General features: G+C 40.4%; 1 protein-coding gene across 11 annotated transcripts in view; it reads left to right on the forward strand.

Moving 5' to 3' along the window:
* ATP8B4 (ATPase phospholipid transporting 8B4 (putative)) overlaps positions 1 to 20,873 on the forward strand; it is a 216,286-nt gene that overhangs the window by 27,137 nt on the left and 168,276 nt on the right. For 10 of the 11 annotated variants that reach the window (XR_002799642.2, XM_023617657.2, XM_005603053.4 and 7 more), the window contains one exon: positions 12,262 to 12,320. Coding sequence is in view for 9 of the 11 variants with exons in the window: in XM_023617657.2 (XP_023473425.1) it covers positions 12,262 to 12,320 (59 nt within the window). In the remaining 2 variants the exon portion in view is untranslated. Of the gene's footprint in view, positions 1 to 12,261; positions 12,321 to 18,746; positions 19,023 to 20,873 lie in introns of those variants that run through there. The other variant, XM_023617678.2, reaches the window with a different exon arrangement.

Here is a 20,873-nt window from a genome sequence, read left to right on the forward strand (position 1 = left end):
ATGAGAAGGGAGCCATGTAGATATCTGGGGCATAAGTATTGCAGGCTGAGGGAACAGCAATCGCAAAGGCTCTGAGGTAGGAGTGTGATGGCATGAATGTTCAAGGAATGACAAAGAGGCCACTGTGACTGGAGCTGAATGAACAGGGGGGAGGGTGGTTGTCAGGGCTGGATCCAGGTTTCTTTTTGAGGAAGATTAGCCCTGAGCTAACATCTGCTGCCAATCCTCCTCTTTTTGCCAAGGAAGACTGGCCCTGAGCTAACATCTGTGCCCATCTTCCTCTATTTTGTATGTGAGACATCTGCCACAGCATGGCTGGATGAGTGGTGTGTAGGTCCACACCTGGGATCTGAACCGGCGAACCCTGGGCCATGAAAGCAGAATGTGAGAACTTAACTGCTGTGCCACCAGGCCAGCCCCTGGATCCAGGTTTTTTGAGGCCTTAAACTAATACACAACACAAAATTAGGTATGAGAGGGAATATTTATTTAGAGTGAGAAAATAAATCCTTATAAATCACAATTTTGAAAATCTAAAAAATACTGCACGTTGCAAAATCCAGAAAAAGAACATAATATCTTCATTAATTCACTCTCAAACCTTTATTGTACCTTCCTTCCTGGATTTTTGTCCCCCTGTGTTTTGACTGTCCCTCAGAAGACCATTATTCTGTTATATAATTTTCTGTAGAGATGCTAAACAGATAATTCAAATTTTTCTCTAGCATATTAGTTTTAAAATTATGAAAGCTTAGAACAGATTTTCAGCTTTCTGACTTCATAAGGTCATGTGAAAATTTAGATTATCAACCTTGGGAAAACTTCCATCAAGTTTCCTTCCCATCTGAGCTGTGACAGCTGTGCTTGCTGTATGTAGTACTGCTGCAAATAGGTTTGCGCTCTATAAGCGCAGGGATGCTAATAAATTTTATTTTGTGTAATCCTCATGAAAAAAAGATATGCTTATTATACATAGTATTGAGAATACTCAATACTCGATACTCCTAATACAACTGATCTCCTAGGATAGTCAATTTGACTAGGAGTTGATGAAAACTAAATCTTCCACATAGAAATTTATATGTGTGATGATTGGAGGAATTCTGCACAGGCTAACTTCTGGCTCTGTATTGCAAACCTCCTGTCTCCTCCATGATCCACATACTTCTGGTGCCAGGTGCTATAGGACACGGTCATGTTGTTGACCTTGTCATGACCTTGTCATGTCGTGTTGTCATGACCTTGAGCCCTGCACCTTCATGTTGCAATACAGAGTGAGTCCCCATGGAGGTAGGACTATTCCTGAGAACCATTCCTTCTCTGGGGCGACTTAACTCTAGTTAGTCACCTAGTAACTTAACTCTATACAGAAATGACAGTGAATCACATAAATATACTCCACTAAACACAAACTCAATGTGTTTCCAACTTGACAGCCCCTTGTCAGGATCCCAGCACTGTCTGACATGAGGCAAAGTGGGATGGGGGAAGTTAGAACGGAGGAGACAAATGATCTTAGCCCTTGTGGCTAAAATATTTTACTTTTCAAATAAAAAACGAAAAAAGGAAAAACAATGCAAACACACTTCTAGTGCTACTCCCAGGGCCTTAGTGGAACGTGCAAGTGAGGGGAGCTGAAGCTTAAGCATCATCAGCTTCATGGCAGGTCTGCCTCTGGTAGCGATTTGAGGTCAGAGAGGTAACAGGGTGGGTGAGTGAAGATCAAGCAGGGCCCTGAAGGCCTCTGTAAGAACTTGCTTCTCTCTTGAGCAGGAGCAACATTGGACATTTTGAGCAGAGGAAAGAGAGGATTCCAGTGGCAGGCAGGTTAATGCTCCCTCCCCCCACAAATGACTGTGTCCTAATCCTTGGAACCCGGGAATATGTTACCCTATGTGATAAAAGGAACTTTGCAGACCTGATTAAGTTATGGATCTTGAGATGGGAAGATTATCCTGGACTCTGGAGGTGGGCCCGATGGAATCACGAGAGTCCTTATAAGAGAGAGGCAGGAGAGTCAGTCGGAGAAGGTGATGTGATGGTGAAAGGAGAGGTCAGAGGCATGTGGCCATGAGCCATAAGCCTCCAGAAGCTGGAAAAGGCAAGGAAGAGATTCTTCCCTGGAGCCTCCAGAAGGAACCCAGTCCTGCTGAAACACCTTGATTTTAGCCCTGTAAGGTTCATTTCTGGACTTCCGACTTCCAGAATAATAATATACTTGTGTTGTTTTAAGCTGCTAGGTCTGCGGTCATTTGCTGGAGCAGCAGTAGGAAGCTAACACAAGCCTGAGAGGATCAGTCTGCTTGCTCTGTTGAAAGGAGATTATAGGCCAGGGGGAAGCAGGGAGACCCGGGGGAGGCTGTTGCAGGAGCTTCGGGGAGAGTGAGGTGGCTTGGATCAGAGTGTGGGCAGAGGAGGGGGTGAGAAGAGGGCAGATTGCTTTGCTGCCCAAAGTTCTGGCTTCATTGTACCTCTTTTGAAACGTGTATTATCTGAACGCCTCATGAATAGGTGAACAAAGTGAGGCTCCTATTTTTTCTTTTGATCTTTTCACACTTGGTCCCATGTTCTCCTAGAAGGAACAACTGAGAAGGACCTGGAGATATCCTCTTGCAGGGTACTTATTTCACCCCATCTCGGGAGGCAGACCGCCCTACCAAATTCCTTCTCTTTTCAGTAAATGACTGCAGCTCAGCTGGGGTAAGGTGCTGGGCAGAGCAACCTGCCCCACTCCACAGTTTGTGCACCGCCGCATGCGTGCCCTTCAGAGCTGCCTGGGATAGGTGGGGATGCCTTTTGACCACCCATCTGGGCTTGACTTTCCTTTTCTCTGGTTTCCATGGCTCCCTGGGTCTGTCCTCTGCTTCCTTGCTGTGTGAATATTTGTGGGCAATCACTGTCTTGTTTTTCCTTCACTGTCTAGAATAGAGCCATGCTCAAAGAGGCTCAATAAATATTTCTGGAATAAATCACTTTGTCTTGGCTCCAGCAGATTTTATTTGCCACATGGGTTCAGGGATCTGAGACACAGAAACTAATATGAACTAAAGAAACTCAATTTACAGCCCCATGCATCTCAAATTGACCAACGCAAGCTTTGAAAAACCCAGCTTCCAGTGCAACCCCTGAGCTATCAAGCAGACTACAGACCCCTTCAGATTTCCTTCCCGTGCATCTTTCTTTTCCACCTGGGGTTCTCTCCTCTCACTTTGTGACAAGTGTCTTGCTTTCCCTTGGATGGCCAGAACGTGTCTCACAGTGAAAAATTAAATGTCTTCCAGCTTCTTCTAGGCTCTTGTGATCCTTGGGGTAGATGCTGATTTATTTTTTTTTTTTCTTTTTGAATGGGGATGCTGTAGAAAGATATAGCTATTTTTCATCTTTACAGAAAATCTTCCGATCCTGGCACAGTCCATAAAAATGCAATTTTTGCTATAGATAATCAAACTGTAAAGGAATGTAGATAAAAAACCAACAGTCTAGCACTGGGTCCCTATGAGAAAGGTTGCAAAGAAAGCAGCCAGTTCTGAACAGGGATTTGGGAATGTGTTGTCTGTGAGGATTGCCAGGAGAGGGCAGGCAGGTTCTCTAGGAAGGTTTCCACGGTGAAGCAGAGAGAAGTGTGGAAGCAATGGGATGGAAGAGGTCACAGGGCCATAAGGTTAACTGGGAGGGCGCATGTGATTTGAAGTACGCCCTGGAGTATTGCATTCGATGAAAGAGGCCTCTTCTCCCTCTCCTTGACCTCTGGAGACAGGCACACATCAATTGCAGTTTCCCAGTCATCTCCTCCCAGTACCACCCACTGTCTCCTTGTACCCAGAATCTCTTCCAAGCACCTTTTACAAGGCAGGCAGTTCAGTGTTTGAAATCTGACTCGACTGCATAATCTTGCTAGGTCTTTATTTTCCTCATTGGTAAAGTGGGGCTAATAATAGCGTGTACCTAATGTGATTGTTTGGAGGATTAATGAAATAATGCGTGCAAAACATTTCATATAGTATCTAGCTTTTAACAAGTACTCAATAACTGCTAGCTGTTATTATTATCATCATATTAAAGTGAGTCTTAAGTCTCCAGTTGTGAATCCATACTTACAGGAAGCTATAGACTGAGGGCTTATGTGAAGATTTTATTGGTTTTCCTTGTAACTTGTATAATACAGTTCATCTATGCTGGAACAAGAATGAATCGGTAAAACATTTCTGTTTTTCTTCGGGAAGCTATAATAGTAAGACATGGGAGGAATAAAGTTCCCAATAAATAAAAATTTCCAAATAGCTGAAGCTGATGAGCAAATTGGCTCAGCCAAGAGGAAACAAACTCAAAGCTCTTTAGTATTTGTTTGAACCCCCTGACTCTGTTTCCAAGCTCTTTTGTGAGGACAAGAATAAAAAAAAATTGTGGGAAGATTTTTCTTTTGCCTCGATTCTCTTGAGTTTGCTGCTTAAATGTCAATAAGTCCCAGCAGCTGCAGATCACCCCTGGGTTTCAAGAGGAAACCCCAAATTGGGACACATATTTTTCAATTGTATCAGAATGTGCTCTTGGAGTCAACTCAGGTTTTCTTGGAGCCTGGGGAAGTCTTTTCTTTAAACTTCTCCCCACTCATTGTTCTTTCCTCATGTCTTTAATGAATCTCTTTGGCTCCCAACCACGCAGACCAGATTGTGAAGAATGACAGGGAAAAGCTTACGTTATTGATTTGGCTTCAGGGAATTTTTCTGACCCAACCCAAAAAACCAACAGCAACCCTAAACCCCAGATGACACCTCATGTTTGGAGACGTTCTTCAGCTTTTGGATTGAGACCAACCTTGACGGGGAACTAGTCCATGCCATCAGGGTTTTATCTGGAGACCCCAAATTCTCCATGGTACTTCATTGTTTCATGACTTTTGGATCTAAAGCCAATTGCTTGAAGGCTGGCTCCTAAACCACATTTGATGAAGGACAAAATGCTCTGGAGTTAATTGAAGAAAGACAGTTGTGTTCCTTAATAAGAGACTCGTGGTTACTGAGATCATTCATGGGTCCATTGGAAGCCTCCTGAATCTTTCCCTTACTCTTGGTCTTGTTAACAGAGAGCTGTTAGTCTTAAATATTAAGGTGTTACGAATTGTTCACAGACAACTAAAAAAAAGATGGAAATAACCTGTCGCCTCTTGCCTACTGGAAGTGGAAGCTGGACAATGTATAATTTATTACATCATGAGGGAAAAGAACCCAGATTAGGAGTTGGGAGTTGGGTGTTGCCTTTGAGGACCTGGAGTAGAATCAATGGGCATCTCCCAATTTCTACTGAAAATATTCACGAAATTACTTCAGGTCCTCTTGAGAAATAGTAATATAAACAACTTCAAAACTGACTGTCCAACCTTGGGTCATTTCCTTTTTTCACCTCTTATTTGCTATTTTTTTCAAAAAAGAGTTTTCTGGTATTTTTCTGTTTATAAAGTGCTTTCCATACATTTTCTCACTTGATGGCAACACAAAATGGCATTATTTTACTGAGGAGCCATAGGTAGGGAGAGGTTATGAGTTAAAATGTGCTCACACAGATAGTCTGGTGGAAGGAAATCTTGGGCCACTTGCTTCGAGATCCAGGCCTTTTTCTCATGTGAGGGCTCTTTCATCAAATTTTTTTGATAGATCCAAAAAGTATTGCTAACAGGGAACAACATCGTAATGGCAGTTAAAAATTTCCAGTAGAGTGATGTTGTGTCCCTCCTATCTTTTAAACTTGTGTCTTAGTCACCTGATAACACTTTTGGATGTTCAGGATGCATCTCTTCCTTCCAAATGGAAAGACAAACATACATACGTGCATAAGTGGATATGACTTTTTCTGTAAGGTCTGTGGTCCACCTGGAACCACCCACGGGTTGTCATGTGAGGCTTTTAATTTTTTTTTTTTGGTGAGGAAGATTGGCCCTGAGCTAATATCTGTTGCCAATCTTCCTCTTTTTGCTTGAGGAAGATTGTTGCTGAGCTAACTTCTATGCCAATCTTCCTCTATTTTGTATGTGGGATGCCACCACAACATGGCTTGATGAGCAGTGTGTATGTCCATGCCCGGGATCCAAACCTGTGAACCCCAGGCCACTATAGCGAAGTGCACAAACTTAACCACTATGCCACTGGCTGGCCCCCAGGCATTTTTATTTTTAGTGTTGACTCTAGTTGATCATCAACCTTGCTTCTATATTTTCTTCCATTCCACTTTACTTTTAAAATTTAAACTACTATTTTTCCTATAGTACATTCCTGAGTAGTTATTTTGGAGATGGCCTTGTATGGCAACACTCTTACATGTCTGAAAATGTTTTTATTGCCCCTTCCCACTTGATTAATTATTTGGCTGGGTATAGAATTCTAAGCTCAAAAACATTTTTTCTTAAAACTGGGTGGTGGGCATCATTTCAATGTCTTCTATCATCCTTGTTGCTGATGAGAAATTTCATGTTGATCTGATTCTTGTATCTCTGGAGCTACCCAATATTTTTTTTCCTTCTGGACATTTTAAGTATTTTCTCTTTGTCTTTGGAGCTCAAAATTTTATGATCTGTGATCCGTTTTCATTCATCCTAGTTCCACGTGGCGACCCTTTCACTTTGAAGAGTTATATCTTACCCTGGGGCAGGGAAATTTTCTTCTATTTGCTTGATTATTTCCTCCCATCCATTGTTTGTGTTCCCTTCTCCTAAGTGTTCTTTTCCCATTTTCCTCCTCTTTGTCATTTTGATATGTAGTTTAAGAGATTTCTTCAAACTTATTTTCAATTCTGTCCATCCTACTATACTGTTTTTCTATTAAATATTTTTAATTTCCAGGCACTCTTTCTTGGTCTCTGTTTTCTTTGTTCCTATCAACTTGCTCTTTTTTCATGGCTGCCATGTCTTTTTGAATGTCTTCAAGGTACTAGTTAGAATTAAAAAGAAAAAACAACCCCTTTGCCCCACCTGTTTTCAGCATTATCTCTTCCTCTTGCATCCTTCTCTTTTGTGCTATTGGTTTTTCTCAGATGTCTGATGACTTATAGTCGCTTGTTTGTATTTACAAATGAAGGAGTAGGTGGGTTAGTGCAGTTGCCAAAGTTTTTTTCCGTTTAGTAGGAGGGCCAGTGATGTAGCCAGCTCACAGAGAAATTTTACTGTGTGTCTTAGTCCATTCTGGCTGCCGTAACAGAGTACCATCGACTAGGTGACTTGTAAACAACAGAAATGTATTTCTCACAGTTCTGGAGGCTGAGAAGTCCAAAATCAAGGGACCAGCAGATTCGGTGTCTGGTGAGAACCTGCTTTCTTGTTCATAGATAGCTACAGTAGTACCCCCAATCTGTGGGGGACACATCTAAGACCCCCAGTGGATACCTCAAACCGCGGATAGTACTGAAACCCTATATATACTGTTTTTCCTATACATACATACCTATGATAAAGTTTAACTTATATATTAGGCATAGTAAGAGATTAACAACAATAACTAATAATAAAATAGAACAATTATAAAAATGTACTGTAATAAAAGTTACTGTAGATCTTAGCAAACTCAGCATGTGATTTTTCTTTCCTTATTAAGTTGTGAACTTTCATCTTTTCACTTAAAGGAAGCACTTTACAGCTTCCCTGGCATATGCGAATTTCCAGCATCGCTACGCTTGTTCTTTGGGGCCATTATGAAGTAAAATAAGGGCTACTTGAACACCACCACTGTCATACCGTGGCGCTCCATCTGATAGCTGAGATGGCTACGAAGTGACTAGTGGGGGTAGCATCTACAGAGTGGATATGCTGGACAAAGGGGTGATTCACAACCCGGCTGGAAGGAGTGGGATGGTGTGAGATTTCATCACACTACTCGGAACAGTGAACAATTTAAAACTTATGAGTTGTTTACTTCTGGAATTTTCCATATAATACTTTGGACTGTGGTTGACCGCAGGTAACTGAAACTGGGGAAAGTGAAACCATGGACAAGGGGGACTACTGTATCTTCTTGCTGTGTCCTCACATGATGGAAGGGGCAGGGGAGCTCTGTGGCGCCTCTTTTATAAGGGTACTAAGACCATTCATTTGGCCTCCACCCTCATGCCCTAATCATCTCCAAAGGCCCCCAAATACCATCACATTGGGAATTGAGTTTCAACATAGGAATTTTGGAGGGACATAAACATTCAGTTTATAGCACTGTAGTTAGTCAGGCAGTCTGGCGAATCCCACAACTGCCTCCATAAGGCAGGGTTTACTAGCGCCTGAGTCTGCTGTAGCTGACGTGGAAGCTTCAGAGCCATTTCTCTCTTAGGCCTGAACACCATCCTTGGTTTTCTTCACAGGCATGTTGCCTACTCTCTTTAGTGGGCAAGGGAGGGGTATATGGGAGGGCTCACCTGGCTCAATTGTTATTTGATTATTCTGGTGATGATTTAAAACTAAAGTGATCAGCCAATTTATCTTCTAAACCAGGACACTTTTGAGACTGAAAGGGGATCCTATTAATTATTTTGCCAAGACAATAGGCATAAACTGGAACTGTCACCCTGTCTATAACACGTTCTCAACCTTTGTATTTATTGACTGAATTTGGAGCTTCTGTGGGGTTCCACTGGGAAGACTGCTCTTCTAATTCTTTTGGCTAGAATTATTCATATGGTTTTTTTTTTTTTGGTCAAATTGATCCCATCTGATATCTATTTTTATTTTCTAGACTTTCTTTAAAATTTATGAACCTCTGTTAGCCCCCACTCTTGTTTTCCGGCACTGTTCTGTTTTTATTCTTTTTAAAAAACATGTTTTCTGTCCTTTCAGTAGGACCTGAGAGGGAAGGGAGTCAGAAGGACATACTCAGTTTGCTCTCTTGAGCTATAAGCTCTTTTACTCCACTTTAAACGTTGCTGGCTTACTACTTTATACTTTATACCTGATGTGTATCACTTTACTGGAAGCAGTCAAATTCAGTGATAACAATTGTGCAGGAGGCAGCTCACCCTGGGAAATCATGAACTCCCTTGGTGAGTACTTTCCTTTCATTGCTCTCACATCTGGAGGGCTCTCACGATGCCTACGAAATATTGAGCATTAAATCATTGAACCTCCGAGCAATTCTCAATGGGAGTTGTTTATGGAGGATTCATTTTCCCTTCCTTTTCTTGCGGGATATGACTTATTGCCAAGAGGGGTTTGCACTCCCCCACACGCTGTCATAGCACGTGGAAAAATGTCAGTTCCTGCAAAGACAGTTCAGGGCTTCACATCATCCGGTTAAAGGCAGAGAACAGTAGGGATTTAGAACAGAAGCCAGAATTTTGCAGAGCTTAGTGAAGGGATGGAAAACCTTCCACTAGAATTAATCCATGAAGACTCAGTTCGGAAAGATAGTAGTTACTGGAAGTACAAAGCAAAGATTAAGATTTAATAATAAGGATTTAGAAGCGAAAAGGACTCCCTGGCTCTAATAAGGTCTCATGGGACAAGAGCAATGTGGACAGAAGAGGATCCAAACTTTCCTCGCACGGAAATTACTCCTTCGGTTTCTTTGGAAAAGGGCTATTCTCAGTTCTGGGGGAGAGTGGTTACATGAAGATGCTGGACAGGAGTCAAGATTCTGGTGTTTGGACTGAGTAAAATTAGGTACAGAACTATAGAATTCTGCTCTTGGATGTGCTTCATATAAAAGTGAAATTTAAAAATGATCATCTGAATGTATATGATCTAAAATAAAATGAATTAGTATACAAATTAGCATATTTGATTTTTGATTTACAGCTAAAGTTAATCTACAAGTTATATCCAGATGCCAGTGAGCCAGGTTAATCTTTGCCATGCAGAAAAGAGCCCTCCATGCTCACCTTCCCAATAATATCCCTTGTTTTCCTGTTAGCAGTTTTACTGTGCCTGGGTTAACATAGAGGTGTATAAACAAATTATTCAGCATTTCAACTTTTAAGTTCCCTCGCCCTCCAAAATTCCATTTTCGGCTTTGACATTTTTGCTCTTTGTTGGGGAATCAGCAAGAAAGAGAGGATGGTGCTTTTGTAGCCAGGATTTGAAATGTTTCTTTCAGGGGATGATTGGTTGAGAGGTTGCTTTCTGGTGGGTTCTGGATTTCAGAGTTATACACGTTAGGGGCAAGCCCACTCAGGTGTTGTCAGCTGTGGACATCAGTCCAATATTGTTCTTATCAGCAATTAGGTGGAAAACAGGAATAATTGCAGAGAACTGATGTTATTAGATGGGTAAGAAGGAAGCTGTGTAAGTGGAGGTCAAGCAGACAAAACGCTCTACAAATGGTAGAAACCCAACCATAACCAAGGCAGGTGCTGTTTGTCGGGAGCAGTCCTCAGATGACCTTCATACTTGAAAGTTGAGCCACAGGGGCTATAGAGACTTTTAGATTCCTCTTGGATTTTTGGGAAAAAGTAGTCAGTTCTTATAATCATGGTGCCTGGCATATAGAGGGCCGGTGATTAAATACGTTCCTTTCTTTCTTCCCTCTCTCTTCATCAGCCTCGTCTTTCTCATCTCCCTTCTACTTACAGCTCTTCTCTTTGCTTTCCTCTTGCTCTTCCTTCCCCCATCTCTAATATGTGCCTCCAAGTTATTTTCCAGCCTCCAGTCTCTTTTATCTCTGTGGTTGTGTGTCCCTTTTCTAAACTCAGCCTCTTGCTACCATCCCTATACTTTTTACCACCTGTCACTTACCCAGATGGAGAACTGTGGGATCAAGGGAATCCCAGGGGAGATGGTCTAGTCACTTACCATGAGAGTCCAACGTTGACATCTGGTGGTTACTTTGCTGATCTTCTTCCCTTAGCTTTCACTATTCCCTTTGTCAACTGGATTCAGTAAACAGAGAGCAAGAACTTGCTGCCCTTACTACAGAAACATGCTCTGCTGGTGTTTCTGGGGCACTGTCTTTTTTGCCATCTGCAAATTTTAATTTTTGCACTATCATAATCTTTGAGTTTGTCATCCTTTTATTTTCTTATTTGTACTGGTGTTCGCATTTGCTTCCAGAAGACATTTTATTTTTTTTGCTTCCAGCTGAGGGCAGGTCTCAGTTTCCTGATGATGTGGAGTTCCTCTCAATATGCCTGGATTGTTTAGAAATATTGCCTTTGGCTCTGTGACCATGAGGTCAATGACCTTACTGGCCACTTCAGTATGGTTTTGTTTGGCTATGTTATAGTTTGTGACTTTCTATCCACCCCCACCCCCCTAAAAAATAATTCCTTCCCAGGGTGGCATTTGACTTCTAGCAGCTCCTTCTCCTTTAGGAACTATAGTAGTCCCCCCTTATCTGCAGTTTTGCTTTCTGCGGTTCCAGTTACCTGCAATCAACAGCTGTCCAAAAATATTAAATGGAAAATTCCAGAAATAAACAATTCATAAGTTTTAAATTGCCCACTGTTATGAGTAGCATGATGAAATCTCATGCTGTCTCGCTCCGTCCTGCCCTGGACGTGAATCATCCTTTTGTCCAGTGTATCCACACTGCATACGATACCCAACTGTTAGTCACTTAGTAGCTATCTTGGTTATCAGATTGACTGTCGTGGTATCGCAGTGCTTGAGTTCAAGTAACCTTTATTTGCTTCGTAATGGCCCCAAAGGGCAAGAGGAGTGATGCTGGCAATTCAGATATCCAAAGAGGAGCCTCCTTTAAGTGAAAAGTTGAAAGTTCTCAACCTAGTAAGGAATGAAGAAAATTTGTATGCTGAGGTTGCGAAGATCTGTAGTAATTTTTATTGCAGTATATTGTTATAATTGTTCTAGTTTATTTTATTATTAGTTATTCTTGTTAATCTCTTACTGTGCCTAATTTATAAGTTAAACTTTATCATAGGTATATATGTATAGGAAAAACAGTATATATAGGGTTTTGGTACTATCCGTGGTTTTAGGTATCCACTGGGGGTTTTGGAACGTATTTCCCATGGATAAGGGGGGACTATTGTACTTGAAGTTAAGAGAAAGTGTCTTTATGGAGCTGAAGGGATATAGAAATTGGGGACACATAATGTTTTGCTTTATGGCTGGCATCAGAAAGACAATAAGAAACTTTTCAGCTTTCCATTTTGGCACTTTCCAACACACGTTCCGACATTTAGGCTGGAAAAGACCAATGCCCTTCAAATTTCAAAGGAAAGAATTCTTGCAACCTTGGTGACAATCAGAGTAACCTAAGTGATGTTAGTTTAATGAGTTATATGTTTCTTTGAGTTGAAAATTTAATTTCATACCTAATTTCTCCTTCTCTTTAGAAGTGGAACGGAAAGTGAAAGCCAATGACCGTGAATATAATGAAAAGTTCCAGTACGCAGTGAGTAAAACACACAGCACACACATGCTGGGGTCGGTCTTACCTTAAAGACAGTAAGATTAATGGCTTCTAGAGCTTTGTGACTTCACTAAAAACTTTCTTTATTGGCCCATTTTAAGAGCAAGGTGCCATATGTTTCCATATATACAGATTTTAGTAATGTTTATACACTTATTTCTCTCCTGCACTAAGAGTGGTTGGTATGCTTACTAGTATGGGAAGAAAATGAAATATCTTCTTTCTCAAGAATTGATGTTTCATTCACTTTGGTGCCTATTTGGGCACTAGAACACATAGGAATAGTGTGAAAACGGGCCTCTATGGTAGTACTTGGTGATAGAAGTGGTGATAGTGGCTGATGGGTGATGAATGGCATTCGAGGGATTTTCTCTAAGCAACTCAGGCTGAATGTGGAAAAGTATATAGAGGAGAAAGTTCCCAGGTCCTGGATGATTGTATTTATCAAGTGAGCAGTGAGAATCATTAGTTAAAACGTGCGGGCTTTAATCTTGTACTGAATTACATTTTTAAAAGATGAGTGTTTTTTTTTTACATAAGAAATATTTATTGAGTGTCTACTAAGTAACTGGTACCATTCTAGGAACTTGGGATACGTTGGTGAACAACTTTGTGAGTTATATCATGAGGCCTCATAAAGATCTCATTTTTCTATGACTCAACCTAAATTGCTACGTGGAGTCTTTTATAAGCTCTAAGAAAGATAACTGGTCGAACTGATTCTGTAGGTGACATCTGGCCTATAAGACCGTTAGAAGATTGAGTGTACCAGCACACTTAATGAAAGAAAGTCTCAATTCAAAGAGGGGTTTGACGACTATTAAGGCATAGAATTGTGAGAGTTATGGGGCATGCTTTGGCAGTGTTCATCCAGGCACTAGAAAGATGAGAGAGAGTTTTGCCCAATGGGTGATGTTTAGCCTTTTGTTCTTATTGGCAGGTCTTTCCCATATATATGGAGATGGATGCAGTGGGCTATCATAGCTTGATACTATTAAATATTCAACAGAGGTAGCTAACAACTCCTCTTTTCTCATGCTATGTTAATCATGTAAACTTGTGACTATAATTTGATTTTCAACGTAAGGTTCCCTACAGAGAGTCAGTACGCTGTCTCTGTGACTGATTCCTCAATGTAAAATAATACAGTGGCACTCTGATTTTCTTCATCAGTCTTGTAAGCTTGGTTAAAGTAAGTCTGCTCTTGAGAGAAGGAATCGCTCTCGGGAGGCTGATGAACGTGCTTCTTAGCCTGAGAGCCAGAGGGACTATAATTCCCCACGGTGACTAATGCCACTCTGTGCAGCCTCCTGACGTCTAGTCATTTAGCCCCTCTGGTGATGACCAGACTTGGCCCCATGTCTTTCCTTTCTACAGCTACTCCTTAGCTATAGAGGATGACCTTTGAAAGCCTTGACCATCAAACCCCAAATAAGAGGAGTAGATATGTGTATATGTTAAGACCTTGGGGATAAAACAATAATAAGTCATCTACTATGTGGTAATTATGCATTTAAATACTTAGCTGCATTTACTTGTTTCCCAACCTGTAACAAGTATTTTCATTCTGGGAGTGATAGCTCGATAAGGAAGCTATATCCTATTTGCATTTTGTAAGATGATACAGTCTTTTCTGTTTACACTTATTTTTACGTTAACTATGAATTTTTTCAAACCTACAGAAAAGTATAGGAAACAAGATGACACCTGTGTGCACACCATCCAGATTGAATAGATGTTAACAATTTGCCACGATTGCTTCAGATCTTTCTTCCTTTTAAAAGTGATAGCATGCCAATGATACAGAGATAGCTTTCTGTTGAGCGTGCCTGATAGTGAACAAAAGCACACCGATGTGTGGCTGTGGCTGTTTTCTTTTGGGTTTCCTAAAAACGATAAGGCAGTAGAACAGTATTCCACAGCCACAGCAGATCGAATAAGGCAGCTTTGTCTCTGAGTTAAAACATATTAAGGAAAAAATGAAACCCATTATGGGCTGGCCAAATCAAGAATGACAACAAGCCTTGAGAAACAGAAGGTGCAGAGCAGAGATGGGCACAGGTATCCCAGGTCTAGTGACCAGTACTGTGGCTCAGAGCGTTGAGCCAGGCCCTCCTAGAAGGAGCATGGGTCCCTACTAGACCTGGCTGGTGGCGTCTTGATTTGGGAACTCTCAACAGGATGGCTGGTCATACACTGTACTGTGGGGCCATTCTCAGCCCTTGTCTATTTAGCTACAAATTGGGAATAATAAAAGTATTTATTTTATGGAGTTGTTGCAAGGATTGAAGTGGAATAACACCCAACGACTCTATGAGCTAGTCTATGTAGAGATGGGATTTGAAATTATATCTGACTTTAAGCCTTTTAAACCACTTCCTATATAGAATATCCTTTTAAGAAAGGCAGAATCCTGAGGTCTCTTGCTCAGTCTTGCCCAGCTTTAAAGGATATTACCCCAAATGGAAGTGGATTTAAAGAGACCCCCAAGAGATCACAGGGAGAATGCTTATAATACTTGAAGAAGTAATATTCCCACCTAAAGGCTGAAAAGAAAATGGGAATAAAGCAAAATTTATTATTAAAAAGATGAAAGGAGAAATGGTGAAGGCCCCTCAAATGTAGTGGAAAGAGTGTTTTGGGATAAGATAGACCATAGTTTGAATCCTTTTTCTCTCTCTTGCTTGCTAACTTGTGATCTTGATTTCTTTATTTCTCTGAGCATCAGTTATTTCATCTGCGAAATGGGGAATTTTCCTCACAGGATTGTCTACTAAAGGATGAAATGAGATAATTTATGTAAAATATCTGATAACAGTAAGACTAGCTAATATGTATTAGACGCTTACTATGTACTGAGCCCTGTGCTAAACCTTTTATATGGATTTTTCTCTTAAACCCTTGGCTGTGGGCAAGTACTCACAATGAATTTTAGATTCCCTGTAAAGCCCTGAATAAAGTAAGATATTGGTGATAATAATGTTAGGAAGATACTGAGAAATTGGCTAAAGTTGTAAAGTTTTTGCAAAAAGTATCGTGGCAAAAAAATGAGCAAATCTGAGATACTGAAGGTGTGGAAGTTGCTGACAAATTATGCAGATGATGCGATAGTAAAGAAGCAAATGCACCCAAAACAAGAAGACTGACAGCGTAAATGATTGCGGTAGTACAGACTGCCCCCGGCCCCGCCCCGCCATATAAGTCATATGGAAATGATAATAATTCAGTGAGATACTTATTGATTACCCTCTCTGTGCAAAGCATTTGATGAGTTCAGGAAATTTTGCTTATACTCTCAGCATGGATGTTGACAGATGCATGGTTAACAGGGATAACAGTAACAATGAAGTAGTGATGATAATAGTAATAGCTAACACACATATAGTGCTTGCCATATGAAAGGCATGGTTCTAAGCACTTGACTATATTAAACTTATTTAATCTCACAATGATTCTGCAAAGAGAGCGCTTTTATTATCTCACTTTTACAGACGAAAACACTGAGGCACAGAGATCTCACTTAAGTGCTTGCTCAAGGTCACACAGCTGGCCAATGGCTCCCATTCTTACAGTGGTGAGTCCAGCTTTGTACCAGGTGCTTTGTGCATATTGCTAATGTTCCACAAAACCCAGTGAGATGTACTGGGGCTTCATTTAGTCACTTGTCTAAGATCACACAGCTAATAGGTGGCAGAGTTAAATTGTACTTCAGATTGGCCAGATTCCAAAGCCTGTTTTTTCCATGATTCCAGGCTCCTCTTTTGACCAATACTGAAAAACAAACAACAAACAAACAAACAAAATCCCCAAATCTCTTCTCCTTCCCTCATATACTTACTGGTAAAGTTTTTATACTCTGCAGGCAAAGGCAGATAAAGGAGATACGAAATTTTACAAATATGAGGCTAAGAATGACCTTAAATCTTACCCTTAGCAGTTGTAAATGAGAACTTGGGAGAAAAATTTACACAAAGCTCAGATAAATGATGTGATCTCCACAAGCATTAAGCCTGGCCAAGCAAACTTTTCTCTTTGAAGGCTAAAGGGAGATATTTCAATACCTAGAGAACCTTAATTTATCAACAAAGCCTAAAGCTTCAAAGCACATTATAGGTCATAGCACAGGCTTCAAAAGTGATCAAAAGTGCTTTTAAGAGATAAAGGGCTTAGAATATAAACAAAAGACAAAGTTAATGATTCTAAGTGAAGTTAATTGGTAAATTAGACATGATATTGTAAAAACTGGAAGGTGGGAAACAAAATTACAAGAGGGATTTCTGAGTGCCCAGATGTGTAAAACAAAGTGGGACTGGAGAGTGGAGGGAGAGCGAGCCAAGTGGGAGAATTATTATTCTCATTAGAAAGGCGTTCGAAGTTTTCGTGGTTAATAATAGGAATGAATAATGGAAGTAATGAAAACAGTTGTTGTATTAAAATATATTGATGTTAAAAATGTTAGGAAAATGGTGAGAGCGAGCCAAACAGCCAGACTCATAATCCCTGCTAAAAGGAGTTCAAAGTGATGGTAGAAGCAGTGAAAACAGCTACAGTTGCATTAAAATTTGTTGATGTCAAAAACTGTCAGAAAAAGTGTTAGATTAATTATGGCTAATTCTGACTTGATTTGAAAATAAGGAAATGATGTTGGAAAACACTGGTTTTCCCTCTGGTTCAGATTCTCTCTCTTTCTCACATAGGCAAAGGTGTGCACTGTCCTCGTTCAATTTTCTTGATCTTAACAGAATTTGAGAAGGGAGATGAATTTATTTGTGTGACAAGAAAGTTATCCTGCCTCAAACTCAGAAACTTTAATAAAGCTGGACACTTTATATTTGAATGTTTTTCATGCACAAAGGTAGATGGGAAATTTCTAGAGGATTTTTTCCAAGAGTTGAATTATTGATCCCATTCTGGAAGTGCACATGCTTATATAAGTCAGAGAAAATTTAACCAAATAGTTTTGCATGCTTGTAAAGAAAGCCTTCCAACTAAAAATTATGATTCTAACACCTTAATTTATTCCTAGAATTTTAAAATGCCTTGTTGCTATCATGGTTGTTACATGGAATCTGTGGTTGCTCTCGTGGTTTTTGTGCTTGGTTGAACAATGACCATTTGGGTTTTTCAAAGAGTGTTCATTCAGTGTGACAAAATGGCCGACTCTCAGCCGTCAGTGCTACAAGGACATCACCAAGACTCCCTTCAACATGAAGCCCTTCCATTTGTCTCCTATCCGTTTAAATGGGGCTTTGTATGTTTCCGCAATCATTTCTCATTTCTCTTAACTTAGAATAAGTGGTTAAGTGTGGAGTAGAAAAATATGGTCCACCATCATTCTGAGTGTGTGAGCCTGGATGGTCACTGGATCTCTTTAGGCTCACATTATAGTAATGTGTCCATGTGTCTCTGAGACCAGACTGGTGTAACAGTAAAACTGCATGTTCCTGTGTATGTGGGTGAATCGATGATTCGTTGTCTCTTTTTTTACAGAAATAAAAATGATTTCCAACATTTAGTATATTCACAATATGCCTGCTCTATGCCTAGCAATCTGTGTGTGTTTGTTGACTTATTTACTTTCCAAAGAGGATTTGAGGCAATGAACAAAAAGAATATAAAGCTCAAAGGGATGAAAATACATGAGGAAGCTGGAATGGGCAGAGGGGACCCCTAAATGTGTGCTAGAAGGCCCTATCTGCTGAGACTGGCAAGGTGTTGAGTGCTCCTGGGGTTATTAGGAAGAGGGTGTTGGGGCAGGCCCCGTGACTGAGTGGTTAAGTTTGTGCGCTCTGCTGCAGCTGCCCAGGGTTTCGCCGGTTCGGATCCTGGGTGTGGACATGGCACCGCTCATCAGGCCATGTTGAGGTGGTGTCCCACATGCCACAACTAGAAGGACCCACAACTAAAATATACAGCTATGTACTGGGGGGATTTAGGGAGAAAAAGCAGAAAAAAGAAAAGGAAGATTGGCAAAAGTTTTTAGCTCAGGTGCCAATCTTTAAAAAAAAGAAAAGAGTTTGAATATGAGGTAATAGACTCTCAGGAGCTGAGGAGTCACAAAGTGAAAAGGATTTTATTTGCCCTCCATATGAAATGGATTGGATATCCACAGGGAAATACCCAGATTCATACAGACTGTAACTTGGGTGGAGTTAAAGCCGTAGTTTAGGGATATCCCTTGGAAGGAGATATTTAAAGCCGGGAGAAAAGTAGAACTTGTTAAGGAGGGGTAGCTGGACTATGGGGTGTCGGGGTGGAAACTCAGGGTTAGTTAGAGAGGAGGAGGGAGGGATCCCAGGAAGGAGCAGAGAGCAGCAAGGATCGAGGAGAACAAAGAGTAGACAGGGAAAGGAGCCTCTCAGGAAACAGGGTGGGTAACCACATCTGATGCCTGGTGCTCACGAGGTTAAGAACGGAGGAAAAACATGTTTAAATCAGAAGGAAGCACTTGGAGGACCTGAAGAAAGCAGTTTTATTTTTTGTTTTCAAAGTTGGGATTTGCAAGTCAGAGGGCAGGAAGAGAAACATACAAAAAGGAAGGTCGTGGGTACAGCCCACTCAATTAAGAGTCTGCAATAAAAGGGAGAGAAATAGTATAAGAGCTTTCAGACTCACTGAAATGAAGTAAAGCATTTTTGGATTCTCACATATTTTGGCTATCCAGGTATATAAAGCGATGGAAAGGTACAACTCTAAATATTTTCTCTGGGAGATACTTGGGATATCAACATGTTGGGACATATCCCATTGCTGCTTTAATTCCCAACCTGATGGAAAATTTGGGTTTCTCTTTCTTTTCTTCGTGAGCAGCATGGTTGCACTGCCAACATGCTGTAGAGGCTCATCAACAGGCCCAATAACCGGAGCAATTTATGCACCAACTGAAGAGGACAGATGATGACAAGCAGGGTGACACATTGGAATTAGTTGTGAAAAGTGCCAGTAACTTGTATTTGTTATGGGTTTCTGGTTGTTGATTGTTGCGTTTTTGTATTGGGGCGTTACCATAGTAACAGAGGCTTTTTAGCAAACATAGAAAATGCCTTCTGTTTTGCGTGCTGTTACTATCTGTGTAAATTATTCCACGTTCTATATGACAGAGGTTTTCATTTTTCCTTTATAAATAATTTACTCTCAGGAGAAAAGATAATTTTTGGACATCTCTCAGATACATTTTCATTCTGGCTTCAAGAGTTTAAAAGTATAAATATTTTATCTTTTTGACATCTGATTTATTTAAATAGTGTTATTCTTTAGCTAAGCATTTGTCCAATTCCTTGTTTCCTTAGTTTGGTTGATCTATTTTAATCTTTTATTTTAGCCTCTCAATTTCTCTTCTTAAATGCTCAAAAATGGCACATTAAGGTAGTTAGAGAATCCAGTTAAACTCTAAACCTCTGAAGTGTTTGTTATTTACCTGTTCCAAGCTAGAGATAATTTCAGCATCCTCATAAACTAGTTCCATTCCATTGGCTTTGTGAAGTAAATTTCAAGTAAAGCCACACAGATTTGGTTTATTTACTTATTTTACTTTCTTCCTTGCAATGATATGAAATTAAAAAGTTGACAGGCAATATGCAATTGGAATTAGCAGACTTAAGATAAGCCAATTTTGATGTTAGAATTTTGGAGCTCTGTTATAGCCTAACTATAGTGGAATAGATTTAAACTAAGACTGAGAAATGAAAACATAAAAACATGGAGCAGGAAGAAAAGTAACTTCCTGTGTGGAGACAGCTCTCCAATGCAGTTTCGTTTGTTGGCAAATGGTTTATGAAAGTAATCCATAAATCACCCACGTGGATAAAATTGGGCAAGTTCAGTAACAGTTGAGAAGTTAACGGAAAAACCACCAACCCCAGCGGTCTGAAAGTGGTTTTTAATCTTGTTTTGTAATTTTCTTTCCTGGACCAAAGAGTTTGGTTCTGTGAATCATATTAAAAGACGGTAACTATCATATTTTACATTTTGTAGTTGAAAGATTAATCAAATCATTCGTGTTAAAAATGTAGTCTCGAATTCATGCCCACTATTATAAAACCAGTGCTCAGATTGCTGTTGTATTTTATATCTGACTTTCTGTGCATTTTCTTACAAAAGTAAGCTATTTAGGCGTTAAAGTTAAACTTGAAGATAGTTTAAAAATGGGCTTAGGCCATTGGTTAGGGGCTATATATATGTAGAAATGTATGTGTGTTGCATGTTGCATGAATGTGTGCATGTAGGTAAGGTTGTAGTTCTAAGAATGTGTGTACATCTTTGTAAGAATGTTCTGGCTTGAATAATGAGAGACTGTTCTTGGAGGAATTAAGCAGAAGACAGCAATCAGATTCTTGCATCTAGATTGGTGATCTAAATCTCTAGCTGCCGACGCCCTGTCTGGACATCTCTAGGAGCCCTAATGGTCTGGGATTTCACGTGCGCTCCTTGATTGCCAAGTTTGCTGTGAGTCAAAGTCCTGTCGTTACAGCTATGGCTGTCCAGGTGCAATCTAGACATGTTGCAGATGGTTACATCATTGTGCACCAACAGTCC

The sequence above is a fragment of the Equus caballus genome, chromosome 1, assembly GCF_041296265.1.
Source record: "Equus caballus isolate H_3958 breed thoroughbred chromosome 1, TB-T2T, whole genome shotgun sequence".
Taxonomy (NCBI): Eukaryota; Metazoa; Chordata; class Mammalia; order Perissodactyla; family Equidae; genus Equus; species Equus caballus.